The 16,096-nt window shown below is 34.7% G+C and overlaps 1 protein-coding gene across 12 annotated transcripts in view; it reads right to left on the reverse strand.

Moving 5' to 3' along the window:
- The window catches only part of PLEKHA5 (pleckstrin homology domain containing A5), a 182,910-nt gene that overhangs the window by 76,832 nt on the left and 89,982 nt on the right, over positions 1-16,096 (reverse strand). For 10 of the 12 annotated variants that reach the window (XM_027838661.1, XM_027838658.1, XM_027838660.1 and 7 more), the window contains 3 exons: positions 14,642-14,746; positions 12,140-12,212; positions 1,053-1,153 (listed from right to left, as the gene is read on the reverse strand). In XM_027838661.1, coding sequence (XP_027694462.1) covers positions 1,053-1,153; positions 12,140-12,212; positions 14,642-14,746 — 279 coding nt within the window. Of the gene's footprint in view, positions 1-1,052; positions 1,154-12,135; positions 12,213-14,641; positions 14,747-16,096 lie in introns of those variants that run through there. The other 2 variants (XR_003567010.1, XM_027838668.1) reach the window with 2 other exon arrangements.

Here is a 16,096-nt window from a genome sequence, read left to right on the forward strand (position 1 = left end):
ATTGACATCCACGTTTCCTAACATTCTTCCCTTCCTGAAGCAATTTCCCCTCAGTTAAGAGCAGTTCTGCTTAAGTCAGAGGGTTTTATTTTAAGGGGTCTGTGAACTTGACTGCAAAAAAAATGCATCTTTATTTTCACTAACTTCTAATTGAAGTTTACTATTTCCTTCAATTAGGAATGTAGGTAATAAGTGTAGGGGTCCATACATTTAGGATTTGCTTCCCTTTCAGGCTTAGGATTTAGTGAAGGGAAGATTTATCAGTTAATTGGATACTTTTATAACTTTATAAAGTCAAACTAAAAAAAAAACACAACACCAAATTAGTCTGGGGATCTAACTTATTTTATTTATTTTCTACAGTGATCAGATTAACTGGTAAAGCTCTTCATTTTGGGTTCAACAAAATAGCTGTGAATGAAACTAGCAACTATATAATCTATCTTAACATGTACAAAATTTGAATGAAATTTTTGAGAAATAAAGTAAATCAACATAGGTCCATGATACCAAGATTGAATTCTGACTTACCATTTTGAAATGCAGCAGCATGTAGCTCAAAGGCTTCTCAGATAGCTAAGAGCAGCTCATAATTCCAAATAAGCAAATAATACATTGGAGAGAATTTGAAGCATAAATTATTGTTCTTATCATGAAGACACAAAATATACAAAAAACTTTAAGAAATAAATATTAAAACCATTAATATGAAAAATAATCTTTTTATTATTATTTCTAAATTTTAATCTAGTGCCAAGTAAATGATTGATTAATGAGTTGAATTTAGAATGAACAAAAAGTTAATCTCTTAAATGAACATATTTCCACATTAAGATGTTAACATTTTCAAAATCTTAATTTAAGTCATTATTTTGAAAACTGAATTTTCCTATAATAATGTATTTAAATACTATAAAATATCCAGTAGTCAATATACATCTTTGCAATAACAAAGTTTTCTAAAACAAACAAAAAACCATATATCCCAAAAGCTTATTCTTCTAATATAAATGCAAATAGACAGACTAAAAAATGTGCAATACATTCCTTACCTTAAAAGCATGTTTGCGATTAATGTGGTCTTCAGAGGTAAGCATTGCTATTTGAAAACTAGGTAAGAGAATGCTTCCCAGTATACCTTCTTCTTTTTCATCTAAAATATATTTAATCAAAATTAAAAATGTTTCCCTATAGCAAGGATCTTCTCAAAATGGTTTAACATATGAAAAAAAAAAGATATTTGTATATGAACACTATGTTAATTGTATTTGTAGAGATGTCTTCCTTTTTTCTAATAGTTTAAAAGCTTAATGCAAGTTCTAAGACATGGCGGGGCTATATGGTTTACTGCAAACAGTTCTGGAGCACCCAAGTTTGAGTCCTAATTTTGCTTTGTGACATTGAGCAAGTCACTTATTCTCTAGGCCTCAGAATAAACTTATTATCTGTAAAACAAAGAGGCTAAATTAGGCAACTGAATCTCCAATACCCTTTCCATCTCTAAATCTAACAAACTATTATTCATTTAGGCAGGGAACCTGTCTCATTAATTTTTGCAACAGCCTCCAAATTGGTCTTTCGGCCCTCAAAGCTCTCTCCATTTTAATTTAAAGTGTTTGTTTTTTTTTTTCCTAGGAGGATCCTCATTGTGGATCCATGGTGTTTGAATTTTCTTTCTGACTGCTCATAGCACCTTTTCTTTGACCTGAAAAAATATGAATTTGGGCTATAAGGACATTCCTGAGAATCTTCACATTGGAGTTTCTTTCAGGAAATGACTGGTGGATTCTATTTTCACATTTTCCTATGGTTCTAAGGAATGGGGGCCATTTCTATTTGTGATTTCTTGCAAGACAGTATCTAGCATTTGTGCAGAGGAGCAGTAGTATTCAGGTAGTTTAATAATTCTTAGATTATCTCTCCTTCACCAGGTCAGTGTTTTGACAGGTGACAGTTTATATTTTCTTCTGGTTTTCAGTCTTTCAATTTTGTTCTAGTATTTCTTATTGTCTTGTGTAATTGCTGATTTCGGTTTGGTCCGATCTAATTTTGAGAGTCTATTACTTGAATAAAGTTTTGTATGTCCTGAACTAAGCTTCCCAAATGTTTTCTCTAGGGATTAAAAATGGATTCTTAAATTTTTTTGTGTGAAATGAACCCCTCTGGCAGTGAATGTTTTTAAATTCACACAAATAAAATATGTAAGATTACAAAAGAAATTGGCCATCAAAATATTTTTTAAAAAGTTAAAGGACCCCAGATTAAGAAGTCTTGCTTTAGAGTTCTAATTTTGTTCATATAATCACTTTTAAACTATTGCTTTATTTCTTCCAGAAATCCCATTAAAGTTAGTGGCACATCTCAAATTTCTTTGGGGCTTTGCTTACAGATATGATGTGCAATTACTGTCTTCTGGGTTTTGGTTTGGGGCATCTGTGGCTCCTTACACTAATATTTATAATATTTATTTATCATGAGTGTTTTCCCAGCATTACTTCTTGATTTGGGACTTTGTCAGTCAGCCAATGAACACCGCCCACATTCTATGTACTATGTGAAATGCTGGAATTACAAAGAAAGGTAAAAGACAGTGCTTGCTCTCAAGCAGCTCACAGAGTGATGGGTTAGACAAGATGAAAACTGTACAAACAAGCTACAGACAGGATAAGATAAATTGAAGATAATAAACATAGGGAAGACTATAATTGAGAGGGATAAGGAAAGGCTTCTTATCTAAGCTATGAGGATTTCCAGAAGGAATTACAGGGTTTTATTTGGTCCTGAATTGTATTATCTGGGATCCTTCCACAATGTCTGGCACACAGTAGGTGCTTAATAAATGTTTATTGATTGTTTCCTCCTGATACTGAGTGGGATATTTTTCAAGGACCCCAAGGGTGGCTTAGACTAGTAAGCTGAACATGCAATGTTTTGAATCAGAGCATGGCTTAATCATTGCCCCTCTATTCTGAGTCACTCAGGCTGCAGCCCCTCATCCTGGGTCAGAGTGACAAGGTGCAAACTTCAGGAGTTCACATTCTCATTCTCCCATCCCAGGGATCCAGTAGCAGAATTCAGATTTCCCTAGTTTGCTCTTGGCCCACATGCTGGAAGGCTTCCATGCGCCATGCTCGCAGGCTAGGTTTTTCTGGTTAGACTTCTTCCTTACTTTCTACTGGCTTCTGGCTATCCCTGCACAGATATGGGCAGGAAAAATGCACTTACTGTAGCTTCTCCTTAAAGTTCCTAATCATTACTTAGTCTGGTATTCTTTTTAAAATCACTACTAGAGTAGTGAGAGAGTTGGGATGTTATGTTCTCTCACTCTACCATCCTAAGTATGTCCCCAAAGTGATTTTCCTAAAGCTCAAGTAAGACTAGGTATCTCCCCTACTCAATAAACTCCAGTGAGAGAATCAAATATAAACTCCAAATATGTTTGATATTTAAAGCCTTTCACAACCTTGATCCAATCTATCTTTCTAGAACGAATGCACACTCCTCTCCTCTGCCCATACTATATCCCAGCAAAATTGGCCTTACTGTTCTTCACAAAGGACATTCTACTTCCTATCTCTAGATAACCTCAGAGTCACAAAGTCATTCGGTGTCCCATCTTTCTCAGCTGTTCGCCATGCCAGGAATGTTCTTCCTTCTCATCTCTTTCTCTCAGGATCCCTAGTTTCCTTCAAGGCAAGCTTAAATGCCATCTTCCACATGAAGCTTTTCCTATCCACCATCTTGTATGTAGTCCACATACGCCTAGATATATACATGTTGCCTCCTCTGGTTAGACAGGGACTATTTTATTTTACTCTTTGAATTCCCAGTGCTGATAGTACTGTGCTTAGCACAAAATAAGATCTGAATAAAAGGCTGATGATTGATTGCACTTACCATAGTACCCAAACACATTGCCTTGAACACACCGAGCATATTAAGCGCTCAATAAATGTTCAATATAAATGAAAATACGGGCACAGTTCTACATAACCCTGTCTCAAAACAACATAACATTGTTCTGTAATTACACCATTAATACATTATAATGAGAGTCAGCCTTGGAGTCAGAAAGTTGTTTAACCTCTCACTGCTTCAGGCAGCTCTTTAAGACAGTTAAGTTGCAGAAAAGGTACCAAATTGCACTGAAAGTTTCCTCAGCTGGAACCAAAAAAAAAAATTGAATGTCTGCTTAAAAAAAAAATCAAAGCATTATACTAATGGCAGTCTGTCATAAGCAAATTCTAAACTAATGTCACATAAAACTTCTAACACCATCTGGATGGTAGCTGGCTTTCCTCCTCCCTCTCTGTCCTCTGAATAATGGAGAACTTCAAACTTCCACTGAGTAGGGAGGGGTGACACTGCTGATGATTGAAAGAAATCACCAGGACATGAAGAAGGAACTCTTTGGTAGCCAGAAACTGCAAAGCTATGACCTGAGAAAGTAAATGAGAGATAGAGCTTCAAATTCACGGGTATAACAGCCAATGGAGAAGACGTGGACAAAGTCCAAAGGAGCAGGCTGAAGTCAGGCAACTCAGCACAGAGTCAGGGATAATATTCTACAAAAGTGTATGACATAATGCAGCAAAATGATGCCTTATTTCATGATTTACTTCTCCCAGATGCTGTTCTCTTAAGGGGAACCTCACACCCTCTCCTTGCTCAGGTTCCACTGTTTTGACAATGACATCACGCACCCCCAAAGCCAAGTCCAACATTCCTCTGCTCCCAAAGGAACCCCCACACCCAAAGCCAGATCAACAACCCAAAACAGAAAAGCAGTTGTCAGATAGGCCTGGAGGAAGTATCCTCAATACTCTTTCCTGATCCTACAGAAATGTTTAGCTTAACACCTGAAACCAACTAATGATTTAAATGGCAGGTGTTCGTGTTACTGATGTAAGTCTTAGAAGAACAAACACAAAATTGCAAGTGTAACCATATGAAGTAGGGATAGAATAGGACTCATAATTCAGATGTTTTAACGTCTTTCTGTGTAACAGAAACAGAAAAACAAGATATTAGATTGCTGAATTCATCACGACATATAGAATATATATTTATGAATATACTTTTAACAATTCCTATTATTCTTTCCTACATCATCATGAATTCCTATTTTAAGTCTCACTATGAATCAATACTGTTTTAAGAAACAAGGAGCCAGATTCTAAGGCAAAAATAGAAAATAATCACAAACATGGAAAAAACCCGATTAATTTTGGTATTATATGGATCTACACGTAACTGCTGTTAAGAAGTAGAAGATGTTGGTTAAATTTAAGTTTTTCAGTATAGCCATATCTGGAAATGCAAGTTAGCAAATATGAATATTATGTTAAGGAATGTGACACAGAAAATCACCAAGAGCTTGTTTAAATTTTATTTACTTTCTATAGTCCTGGAGGCTAAAATTTCCAAAGAATATGAGAAAAAAGCTAAAGTTCAAAGAAAATTAGTTTCTCTATCTTAAAAAGAGCAATGACAAAATATCTTCTAATGTGCTCTAAATTCACAAATATACATAAGTGTAGGTCATTTAGTAGAATTACATAGTTTTCTAAAAAGCACTGAAAGGTAGCTGAACACCTAACAGATTGTTATTAACAATCTAGATTAACAATTGAAATGATGGAACACTTCTCTTTTCTCTATAGGAGATTAGGGATGAGGTGTATAGAGTGTTCTGCAGGATGCATAACATGCTTGCTGGTGTAGATTGGTTTGGCTTAACCTTTTATTTGTAATCCGAAAGGGGCTCAAAAATGGGGTGGGGCGGGGGGAGGGACTGACAGGTAAAGCCAAGGCATTAAAAACAAAAGGCATCAACAAAAATTTTTGAAGCAAAATTTTAAGACAAAGCACAATATTTTGATTTAACAGTAATAAGAATAAAAATAACTAAAATTTATATAGGACTTCAAGATTTGTAATTGGGGTAGCTAGGTGGCACAGAGTGCTGGGCCTGGAGTTAGGAAGACTCATTTTCCGGAATTCAAATCTGGCCTCAGACATGTCCTAACTGTGTGACCCTGGGCAAATCATTTAACCTTGTTTGCCTCAGTTTCCTCATATGAAAAATGACATGGGAGAAGGAAATGGCAAATCACTCCAGTACCTTTGCCAAGAAAACCTCAAAATGGAGTTATGAAGAGTTGGACATGACTGAAAAATGACTGAACAAAAACAACTGAAGGTTTGCAAATTTCTTTGCATATGTTAATAAACAACAATGATAATAATAATAGTAGCTAATATTTATACATCGCTTATTAAGTGCTAGGCACTTTACAATTATTATCTCATTTGATCCCCATATCAATCCTGGGAGGCAGGTGCCATTATCATCTCCATTCCACAGATGAAGAAACTGAGGCAAACAGAGGTCAAGGGACTTGCCCAAGGTCACACACCTAGGATCATTTGATTATTTCATTCTCACAACAATCCTGCAACAGGACCATGATCAAGTGGCAATGGCGCAAAGCAATTAGCATCAAACAATCTGATTTCGTTAATTTTTTTTTTCTTTGAGTGAACTTTTACTCATTACAGTTTCTCCAGTTGTCATCTTTATTTTTCTCACACTAACATAAATTTCTCCTGAGATAAGAAAAGTGTTCTTAAGAAACAAACAAAGATAGAGTGAGTAGAATCTTTTTGTTATTGCTGCAGGAAACAGAATTAGGATATTTCAAAATTTCATTTTAAAGGACTAAAAATCACAGTTAAAACAATATACATCCTTACCCTTGTCATGTTTAATGTTTTAAATTAGAATTTCAATCACAATTTGGATTAGAGAAATTAATCAAATAATTAGGATAGGCAGCTACCAATTATAACATTTGAATTCTGACTCAGTGCTAACCCTATACAAGAAGAGTGAACAAGCAAAACTGAAATGTACCAACATCTCTACGAGAAACTGCTCTCAGAAACCACTCTCACAGATATCCAGGTAATTTGAATATAGCAATGGTCTTGTATAGCTTGTGGACGAATGCATTATCAATAGGACCCGCTATATGGCACAGTAGATAGAGTACCAGCCCTGCATTCAGAAGACCTGAGTTCAAATATGGCCTCAGACACTTGACACTTACTAGCTGTGTGACCCTGGCAAGTCACTTCACCCCATTGCCTCGTCCCATCCCCCAAAAAAGGCATTATCAATAATTATACTTTTATGATCAATATGAATTACAAGGTAGAAAGGATATTTTTATTATGTGAATACAAAATCAATAATTAAAATTTTATGATAAATACAAATTATAAGGTAGAAAGGTGAATTCTTTTTTAACTGCTCACTGAAATTTGCTAGTTTTCAAAACAAAATGCTTAATCAATTTTATCTCATAGTAAACAAAATTTTTCTGCCACTGTCTATAATTGATAACCGGTTCTAAAAGTCTATCATGCTTTGCATCATCTCTCTAAAAATAATGAATACTGCATTATGTATTGGCATTTTAATGTCTTCAAGGAGGGCTCCTGATTTTAAAAACAGCGTTCAAGGGGAAAAACGAGAGGTTATATTTATAACAAACAATTTTAGGATTATCGGCTCATAGATTTAGAGCTAACATGGACCTCAAAAGCCCTCTAAAATTCAAATCTCCTCAAGTAAACTAACAAGGAAATTAAAGCCAACAGAGCTTAACTGACTTGTTCAGGGTCAGAGAGGTATCAAGAATCAAGAGAGATATTTGAACCCACGTCCTCTGAATCCACAGATAATGAATGTTTTTTCCATTGTGACACATCCTTCATTTTGTATTACAAACGATAGGAATTTTCATTTTCTATCAGACAGTACTGATAGTTTAGTTCTTAGGCACTCTTGCATGCCTTGAGATTTATATTTCTGTACTTCATAATCTTGACTTTATAGTTTGACTTCTAAGGTATAATCGTAAGAAAGTCACTTGAATACAATAATTTCATATTTTGTCTTCATGACTATAATTACCTATTGTTCAACAGGATCAAGAGTTTTTGACTAACGTAACATGGTTTTAAATATTTCACTATACTAAAAAACAAAACAAACATGAATAAAAAACAACAGTCAGGAATAGAAGATTACCACAAAAGCAATATCATGATAAACCTTATATAATAGTTTGTACCTTGTATAATAGCTTTGCTTTCAAATTAAAAAAATTAAGTTGAAGACTAAGTTTTTGTTTTTGTTTCTTTTATATTACAGTCAATTCTGGATTGTCAATTCTCCTGCCTACTCCCCATCATGAGATCTTTATTCTGATAAGGAAAAAAGTTAAGCAAAACCTACCACATCTACCAGTATATTTGGTTCAAATTAAAAAAAAAAACAAACAAAATAAAACAAACTAACAAAAAAAACCAAAAAACAAAAAAACCCAGTACATTGGAACCTCACTATGTCAAGTATTTGCTAGAGAGTAGAATTTTGCATATAGTGGTTTTGGACCTCACCTTAGGGACTGCAGGAATTACCAAAAGGGCTGCTTACTATGTATCTTTAATATGAAACCATCAAGTGGCACTGACTTCACAAAAACAGTGCCAAATGGGATTCCTGTGTACTAAATTCACATTAATACATTTTTTATAAATTTAGGATTAGTGAAATCAGATTAGTAAAATAAGATTCATTAAATTAAATTTATAAACAAATACATTTTTGCTTTTCTGGATAATTAAAATAGTCTAAATGTAGTTTGTGATCTGGTACTAAACAATAGCTTTTATTGATTCAATAAATTTTACTGATATAAAACTAGGAGAGAAAGCTAATAAACCAGATGATAGCCTTGAAAATATAGTAAGATAAAATGTAAAATCTTGTATTTGGTTCAAAAGATCAATTTCACAAGCACAAGAAGAGGTAAGCATGGCTAGATAGCAATTTGTTCGAAAGAGCCCTAGAGGTTTTAGGACTGCTAAAATCAATATGACTCAATAGCCAAAATGATACAGTATCAAAAAAATTCAGTCTTAGGCTACATTAGGTATACTGTCCAGGATTAAGGAGATTTAGTACTACTTGGCCAGTCAAAATGAATCTGGTCTTTTTTCAGTTCTCATATTTCTTGACCTCTCTGTGGAATGAGACACTGTTAACACCTTCGAGTATCATCTTTTCTCAGTGTTTTCATGACACTATTTTCCTGGTTCTCCTCCTGGCTGTCTCACCACTCCTCAGTCTCTTTTCCTGGTTTATCATCTGTATATACTACACCCTGTGTCACAGGCAGTATACCTCAAGACACTGTCCAGGGCTTTATTTTCTCTATATACTCACTTGGTGACCTCATCAACTTCCATGGGTTTAGCATCTCTATGAAGATGATTCTCAGATCTATACAACCAGGCTCATTCTCTGGTATAAGCTTATCTATTAGATATTCACACTGGATGTCTCATGACACCACAAACACGTTCAAAACAAAAATCTCCATCTTTTCTTCTGAACTCTCCTCCCTCTCTTTTTTGTTGACTTTCCAATCTCCATCCTTCTAAACTCTCAGGTTCAAAAACTGAATTATCCTTGCCTCCTTATTCATCTTTACTCCACATATTTATTCAGGTGTCAAATTTTATCTTTTTTTTTTTTTTACCTCCACAGCCTCACTAATGTTCAACCCTTTATCATTAGTCATAGATAAAATCTTAGCTCAGGCTCTCATCACCTTTTGCTTTTATTATTGGAATTGTCTAACTGATCTTCCTCCCTCGTTCTCTCCATTTCTTTTCTAATGTATTCTATACAGAGGTGCCAAATTCATTTTTCTTAAGTGCAATCTAACTATATGACTCCTTTGCTCAATATACTCCAGTGGTTCCCTATTGTCTCCAGGATAAAATATAAATGTCCTGTTTTGACATTTTAAGTCCTTCATAACGCACTTTTCTAGTCTTATTGTATGTTTCTCCCTTCCCACATTCTAAAATACAGCCAGACTGGTTTTCTTATTCCTTATATATAACTTGGGGTGTATGGGGTGTTCAGAGAGGACTAGCACCTCAGGTGTGAGGGACAGCCAAGCCCTTTTCAGGACTGCTCATGAACACTTGATGTCCACCCGATTTATCCAACTCTCATCCATGGCTCTAAGAAGCTGTAGCATGCACAATGGCTACACTCCAACAAGCCATCTTGGCAGACGGTTAAACCAGGTTGAGGGTAACTGACAGGCCTCAAACCAATCAGTGAATTAAGGTGATATCTACCCCAAGCATGCAAAGACTTCCCCTGGTGGAATGGGCTGATGAGAACAATTTTTTCCAATGGCCATAAAGGTGGCTGAAGCAGGTACTGTGGAGTGCTTAGAACTTGGCCAGGCATCAAAGACACCAAAGTTATCCACTGCATCCTGGGTCATTGCCAGTTATCTTGACTTTTATTCTGCCACTGGACTTTGAAGACTCAGGAAGAGAGACTGAGGCTGCTGACTTTGTGCAACTCTGCCTCACTTAAATCCAATTCACATGCAAGTCATGACATCACCTGTGATGTCAGTGGTCCTCTTAGAAAATGAAGGACAGATGACAAAAACAACATAATTTTCAATCTCCCCCTATGCTTCTTCACTGGCTGTCTTCCATACCTCGAATACATTTACGACTCACTTCTAACTTTTAGAATCCATTTCTTCTTTCAAGATTTCTCTTGTACAAGAAATCTTTCCTAATCCCCCGACAGCTACTAGTGCTTTGTACCCCCAAATTACTACTTATTTATTTTGTATATGCTAAGATATGTACAGGAGGCAGCTAGGCAGCAGAGTGGATAGAGAGCTGGGCCAAGATTCAGGAAGACCTGAGTTAAGATCTTCCCGAATCCAAACCCTGCCTCAGACATTTACTAGCTGTGTGGACCCTGGGCAAGTCACTTACTGTTCTGGGCCTCAGTTTCCTCATCTGCAAAATAGAGATAAGAAAAGCACCTACCTTGTAGGGTTGTTGTAAGGTTCAAATCAAATATTTTTAAAACGCATAGCACATAGGAAGCACTATATACATGTTAGCAATGATGATGTGTGCTGTTACTGCTGTCTCCCTTGATGGAAAGTAAAATCCTTGAGGGCAGGACTATTTTATTGTTTATTTTCCTAGTATGGTTCCTGGTACATAGTATTCACTTAATAAATATTTATTGAGTACTGGGTTAAATTGGGAGTGCCACATTTAACAAAGGACACTAATAAGACGTACAGAATACCCAGGAGCCTGAACAGTATGGTGAAAGACCTAAATATTTTGCCATAGAAAGATTCAGTGGAAGGCACTAGGGATTTCAGCCTGGAGAACAGCAGACAAGGGGAACTATGATAGCAGTCTTCAAGGTGTCTCAAGTGGAAAAGGTTAGACTTGTTGTACATGTCCCCAGGAGATGTAACTAGTAGCACTGGTAGAAGGTGAAAAGAGACCAATTTAGACTTATTCAACAACTTTCAGGTGACTTGCCTTTAAGGAAAATTTCCTAAAATTTAGGGCTATCCAAAAGTAGAATGGGTTGCCTCAATGTCACAGAGTTTCAGAGATTTAGAGCTACCTGGCACCATAATTCTTATCATCCAACCCCCTCGTTTTACATATAATGGGCCCTCTCTCCTTTGAGATCTTTAAGTCAAGGCTTGGTCAATGAATCAAGGAATCAATCCATCAGGAAGTATTTAGTAAGTGCTAACTGTGTACAGATACTGTGTTAAGCGCTGGGATTACTATCGTAAGGAATGCTGCAAAATGGATTCTTGTTCTTTTAAGCTCAACAGGGAGAGGTCTCTGAGGCCCCATCCAAGCCCAAGATTCCATGACTCTGAACCATATATTAATAGGAAAAAATAGCAAAAGGTTGCTACTAATAAAAATATTTCTTCTTTCTTTTATAACATTTCTTAAGAGTCAAAGAATTTTAGAGTTCAGCAAGAGAACTTCAATGCCACTCTAATACTATCAATTTACAGAACAAGAATCAGAGGGTAGTGAAGATGAAATTAATTGTCCAAGGTCATATGTCTGAGACTATACACAACGCAGGCCTCCTGATTCCTAATGCAGTTGTTTTTATGAAGTAAGATTTATTAAACAATTACATAGTTGCAACTAGGAAACAACAGACTCTGGACTTCTGCATACTCACCTCTATAATAGAAGAGACACAGGTCAGAAAGCACAAACCAGCGTTTCTTCCACAGCTTCATACCAGTACTATCCTGCATGAAATCAGCATGTTTTCAGAATAATTTTCATTTCCAACAATTTAAGATGAATCCTGATACATTTATAATAAAGCTCACATCCAGAAACTTGAAGATCAAAAGCAAAGGAAATCCCATAATGGAATATATATGTTCATAAGTAAAAAAAGTTAACCTGAAGTTTAATATATGGTTTTGCCATTAAAGAGCCCCAATATCAGATATTTTCCCCAAGTCTACTGAACTCTGAAGTAACTATTATATAAAGAGAGCAGTTTTGTATTTTTAAGCAATTTTAAATACATTCTATTGGGAATATTTGACTACTGGCTGGCATGAGGATAATAAACAAACAGTGTGTGCATTCTGGCAAACTAGAAATAATAAATATGATAATATACGACAGGAATGACATTTCTATTTAAATTACCCCTATAGATAATGAGATTTAAAATGATAATGAATAGTATCCTGAAGTGACAGATTACACATAAATTCTATTAATATTGTTTTTTAAAATATAGTTTCTGATCAATTTTTGCTCACTTTGAAGAACGGGTTTACCATCTGGTAAACACATTTCTTCCCTGAATACTTAGTTCATAAAAATGTATCAAGCTGAATGCAAAATTATGCATTTCCTTTAAAAAAGTCATAACCAAAGCCTACACACTGTAAATGGTAAAATCAAAGAGAAAAAAAAAAACATACATTGACCCTTGAGAACTTATCTTTCAAAAAGAAATGACAAATTTTAAATGCATTTAAATATATAGCCATTAAATAATTTCCTCATTATTACTACCATTTCAAAACAATTCTGAAATTAAAGCAATAATTGGATATTTAGGACAAAAGGGGTATTTGGGACAGGGAGAGGTGTGTTTGTGAAAGGGAGAAGAATCCCTCAAAAGAAAAAAAGGATGTTATAAACTATCTTGGGCAAATTAAAAATTGTCAAATCACTTAATAAACAGGCTCTGAGTAGTCATTTAGTACTATAGTTATAAATATTTGCCTTAACTTGTTTAGAAAACTACTTGTACTATCAAATAAGGGGTATACATGATATATTTCTTATTACCTGTGCTGTGTGAAAGATATGTAGAAAAATGTATAAATATGCAGATAAGATCTTACTCATCCAGACAACTTAGCTATCTTACATAGTACTGAAAACCAACAAAACCTTAAAAAGTCTGACCAGTTAAAATAGAGATTAGTGCTTCTATGCATTAAAGTTCATGTACTTTAATTACAGAAAACTCACTCAGGTCTTTTTACTTAGATGATGAACTTGATTAACTAGTCTTCTAGGCCGAAACAGGTGACAAAAAGATGACAATTATTAGTGTGTTGGTATAAAAGTGTCTATGTGTGTGTGTGTCTTCAGGGGCTGTTATTTCATTGGCAGTCCCCACTGGGCACCACCAATGCAAGTGGACACCTTCTCCGTAACTTTATTCTCTTGACAGCCAAGTCAAAACAAATAGTTAAACTGTAGTATATATCAGAGATGGAACTTGAACTTTCTGACTTCAAGGTCAGTTCTCCATGCCACTATCTTTCCAGGTAGCAGGAAAAAATGGTTGGCAGGTGACTAAAAAAACTAAAATGTAGACAAAGAACTTAAAATAGCACAGTAATTTGAAGAATTAGAAGAAGAAAATAGGAATATTTTCAATATACTTCAACATACCAACATACTTCAACTGTACCATCATTTCCTAACTACAAGATTCATACTATACAGTTTGACCCATTTAAGAAGGCAGTAAGGCAAAAGCCAAAATAAAAGAAAATAATCCATTTTGGAATAATTTTTAGGAAAATTAAAAAATACTTTGAGTACCTAAAACTAATTTTTATGTACTCTCCCCTTGTAGAGGAAGTTGATTGGTGGTTCTTCATTCTTGAAGAGAATCAAAATGACATCACTAAATGTAGGAGTTGGGCATAGAAATGCAGAAAGAGTACCTACTCAAATAAGATGACTAATTTTTAGTATTTCAACAACTAGGTTTGTCAAAGCTGAATGACACTATATATGCATAAGGACACATTTATGCTCACGTATTAGCAGGAGAGAATGAAATCTTAGCACATCTTTCTTGTGGCATAAGCCAAAATTTCTGAATAAAATTTCTACTCTAGATAATTCTGACATACTTATCCTTATATTTTTCAGAAAAGATTACTTTTCATATTTCATTCTCTTCCATAAAAAACCCCCTCAAAGGAGAATTTATTTTAAATCATGAAAATTCTACTATCATTTCCTGTTTGCCCATATTTCCTCATATTCTATTATCATATCATGTTTCCCCAACAGACTTGACAATCAGAAATCATGGAAAGACCACCTCTGCAAACTTCGAATTCCATTTTATACCCATAAAGTTCAATGCTTCACCTAATATTGTATAAAAAAAATTAAAAGGTACCTGTTTGTAAAGCCAACCTCGTCTGACAACAGGTGCATTGGGATTCCTTTTAATTGAGTTTGATCTCTTTCCAAAATTATGAACTTTTTTTGAAGAACGTGAAGACTAAATGGAATGAAAAATTAGAATATGAAATGCCTATAGATGTGATCAAAACATTATTCTATGATTATGAGAAATTTTCATTTTTTATTTTTTGTAGCTTTCTTAGTGCCTAGCACAGTGCTTTGCATATCGTAGACACTCTAAATGTTCAATGAATTTAAATAGATATATTAAAGTACTAGAAAAAAATTTTTTTTTACAAAATATTTTTAAAACCTTGGAAAAATGACACTTATGAAAATAAAAGTTCTCTCTGATTGGAAAGGTAGAGCAGTAAAACAGAAAGAACATGGGATATGTACTTTGACTAATCCTAGCTCTGCTACCTAGCACTGATGTGATCTCGGCAAGCCAGTTAACCTTTTAGGGCCTCAAATTCTTCATCTGTAAAATGTAAAATTATATCTAAGGTCTCCTCAGCTTCAAATCTATGATCTTATGGCAATGGATTTTCATGAGAACTGTATGGGACAATTTTAATCCCTTATTTATTTTAAAGGATTACAGTGAAGATTTTGTTGTCTACAATGAAAGACTTTCCCCAAGGATTTAAAAGATCATGTTTTAACAAGTCGTTAAAATTTCTGACAATTAACAGAACTTGCTAAGTTCCTCTAATTAAATCAACATATACTTTAGTTATAAGGAACTTCACAAGTGGAGGATAAAGAGGATGGTAAAAAAAAAAATACTGAAAGGGGCAGGTAGGTGGCGTAGTGGATAGAACTCCAGCCTTGGAGTCAAGAGGATTTGAGTTCAAATGTGACCTCAGACATTTGACACTTACTAGCTGTGTGACCCTGGGCAAGTCACTTAACCCCGATTACCTCATGAAAAAGCAACAAAACAAAAAAAAAAAAAAAAAAAAAAAAGAAAATTTAGTTTAGAAACAAAATAAATCCACGGTGTGAATACTACAAAGATGTGTCATATATATGTGATGAATACTTTTAGAAGAAATTTCAAAGACCTTAGATATGGTGAGCACCAAATCAAAAACATTTTTTAAAAAATACACCAAATATCACAAAAAATAAAATTGAGTAAGTTTTGAAAGGCAAGAGATGATTAGTTACTAATGCAGGAGTCATTTCTGAATTAGCTGTCTGTGTATAGTCATACCATTGACTTGCCAGAGCAAAGATCAAAATCACTGCTAACAAATTAGAATAAGGAAGAAAAACAAGAAGAAAACAAGATCTACTTAAACAAGCTATTGAGATAGGCAAAAAAGGAGTATTGATAAAAGAGATCACTATTTTCTAAGGTGGTTCAGTTACCTTAAAGGAAAGACTGAAAGAGGCTAGAAACCACTATAATCAGCAAATATTTGCTCTACTTGGTAAGTGG

Source organism: Vombatus ursinus, unplaced genomic scaffold (assembly GCF_900497805.2).
Source record: "Vombatus ursinus unplaced genomic scaffold, bare-nosed wombat genome assembly UNPS02014830.1, whole genome shotgun sequence".
Classification (NCBI taxonomy): Eukaryota; Metazoa; Chordata; class Mammalia; order Diprotodontia; family Vombatidae; genus Vombatus; species Vombatus ursinus.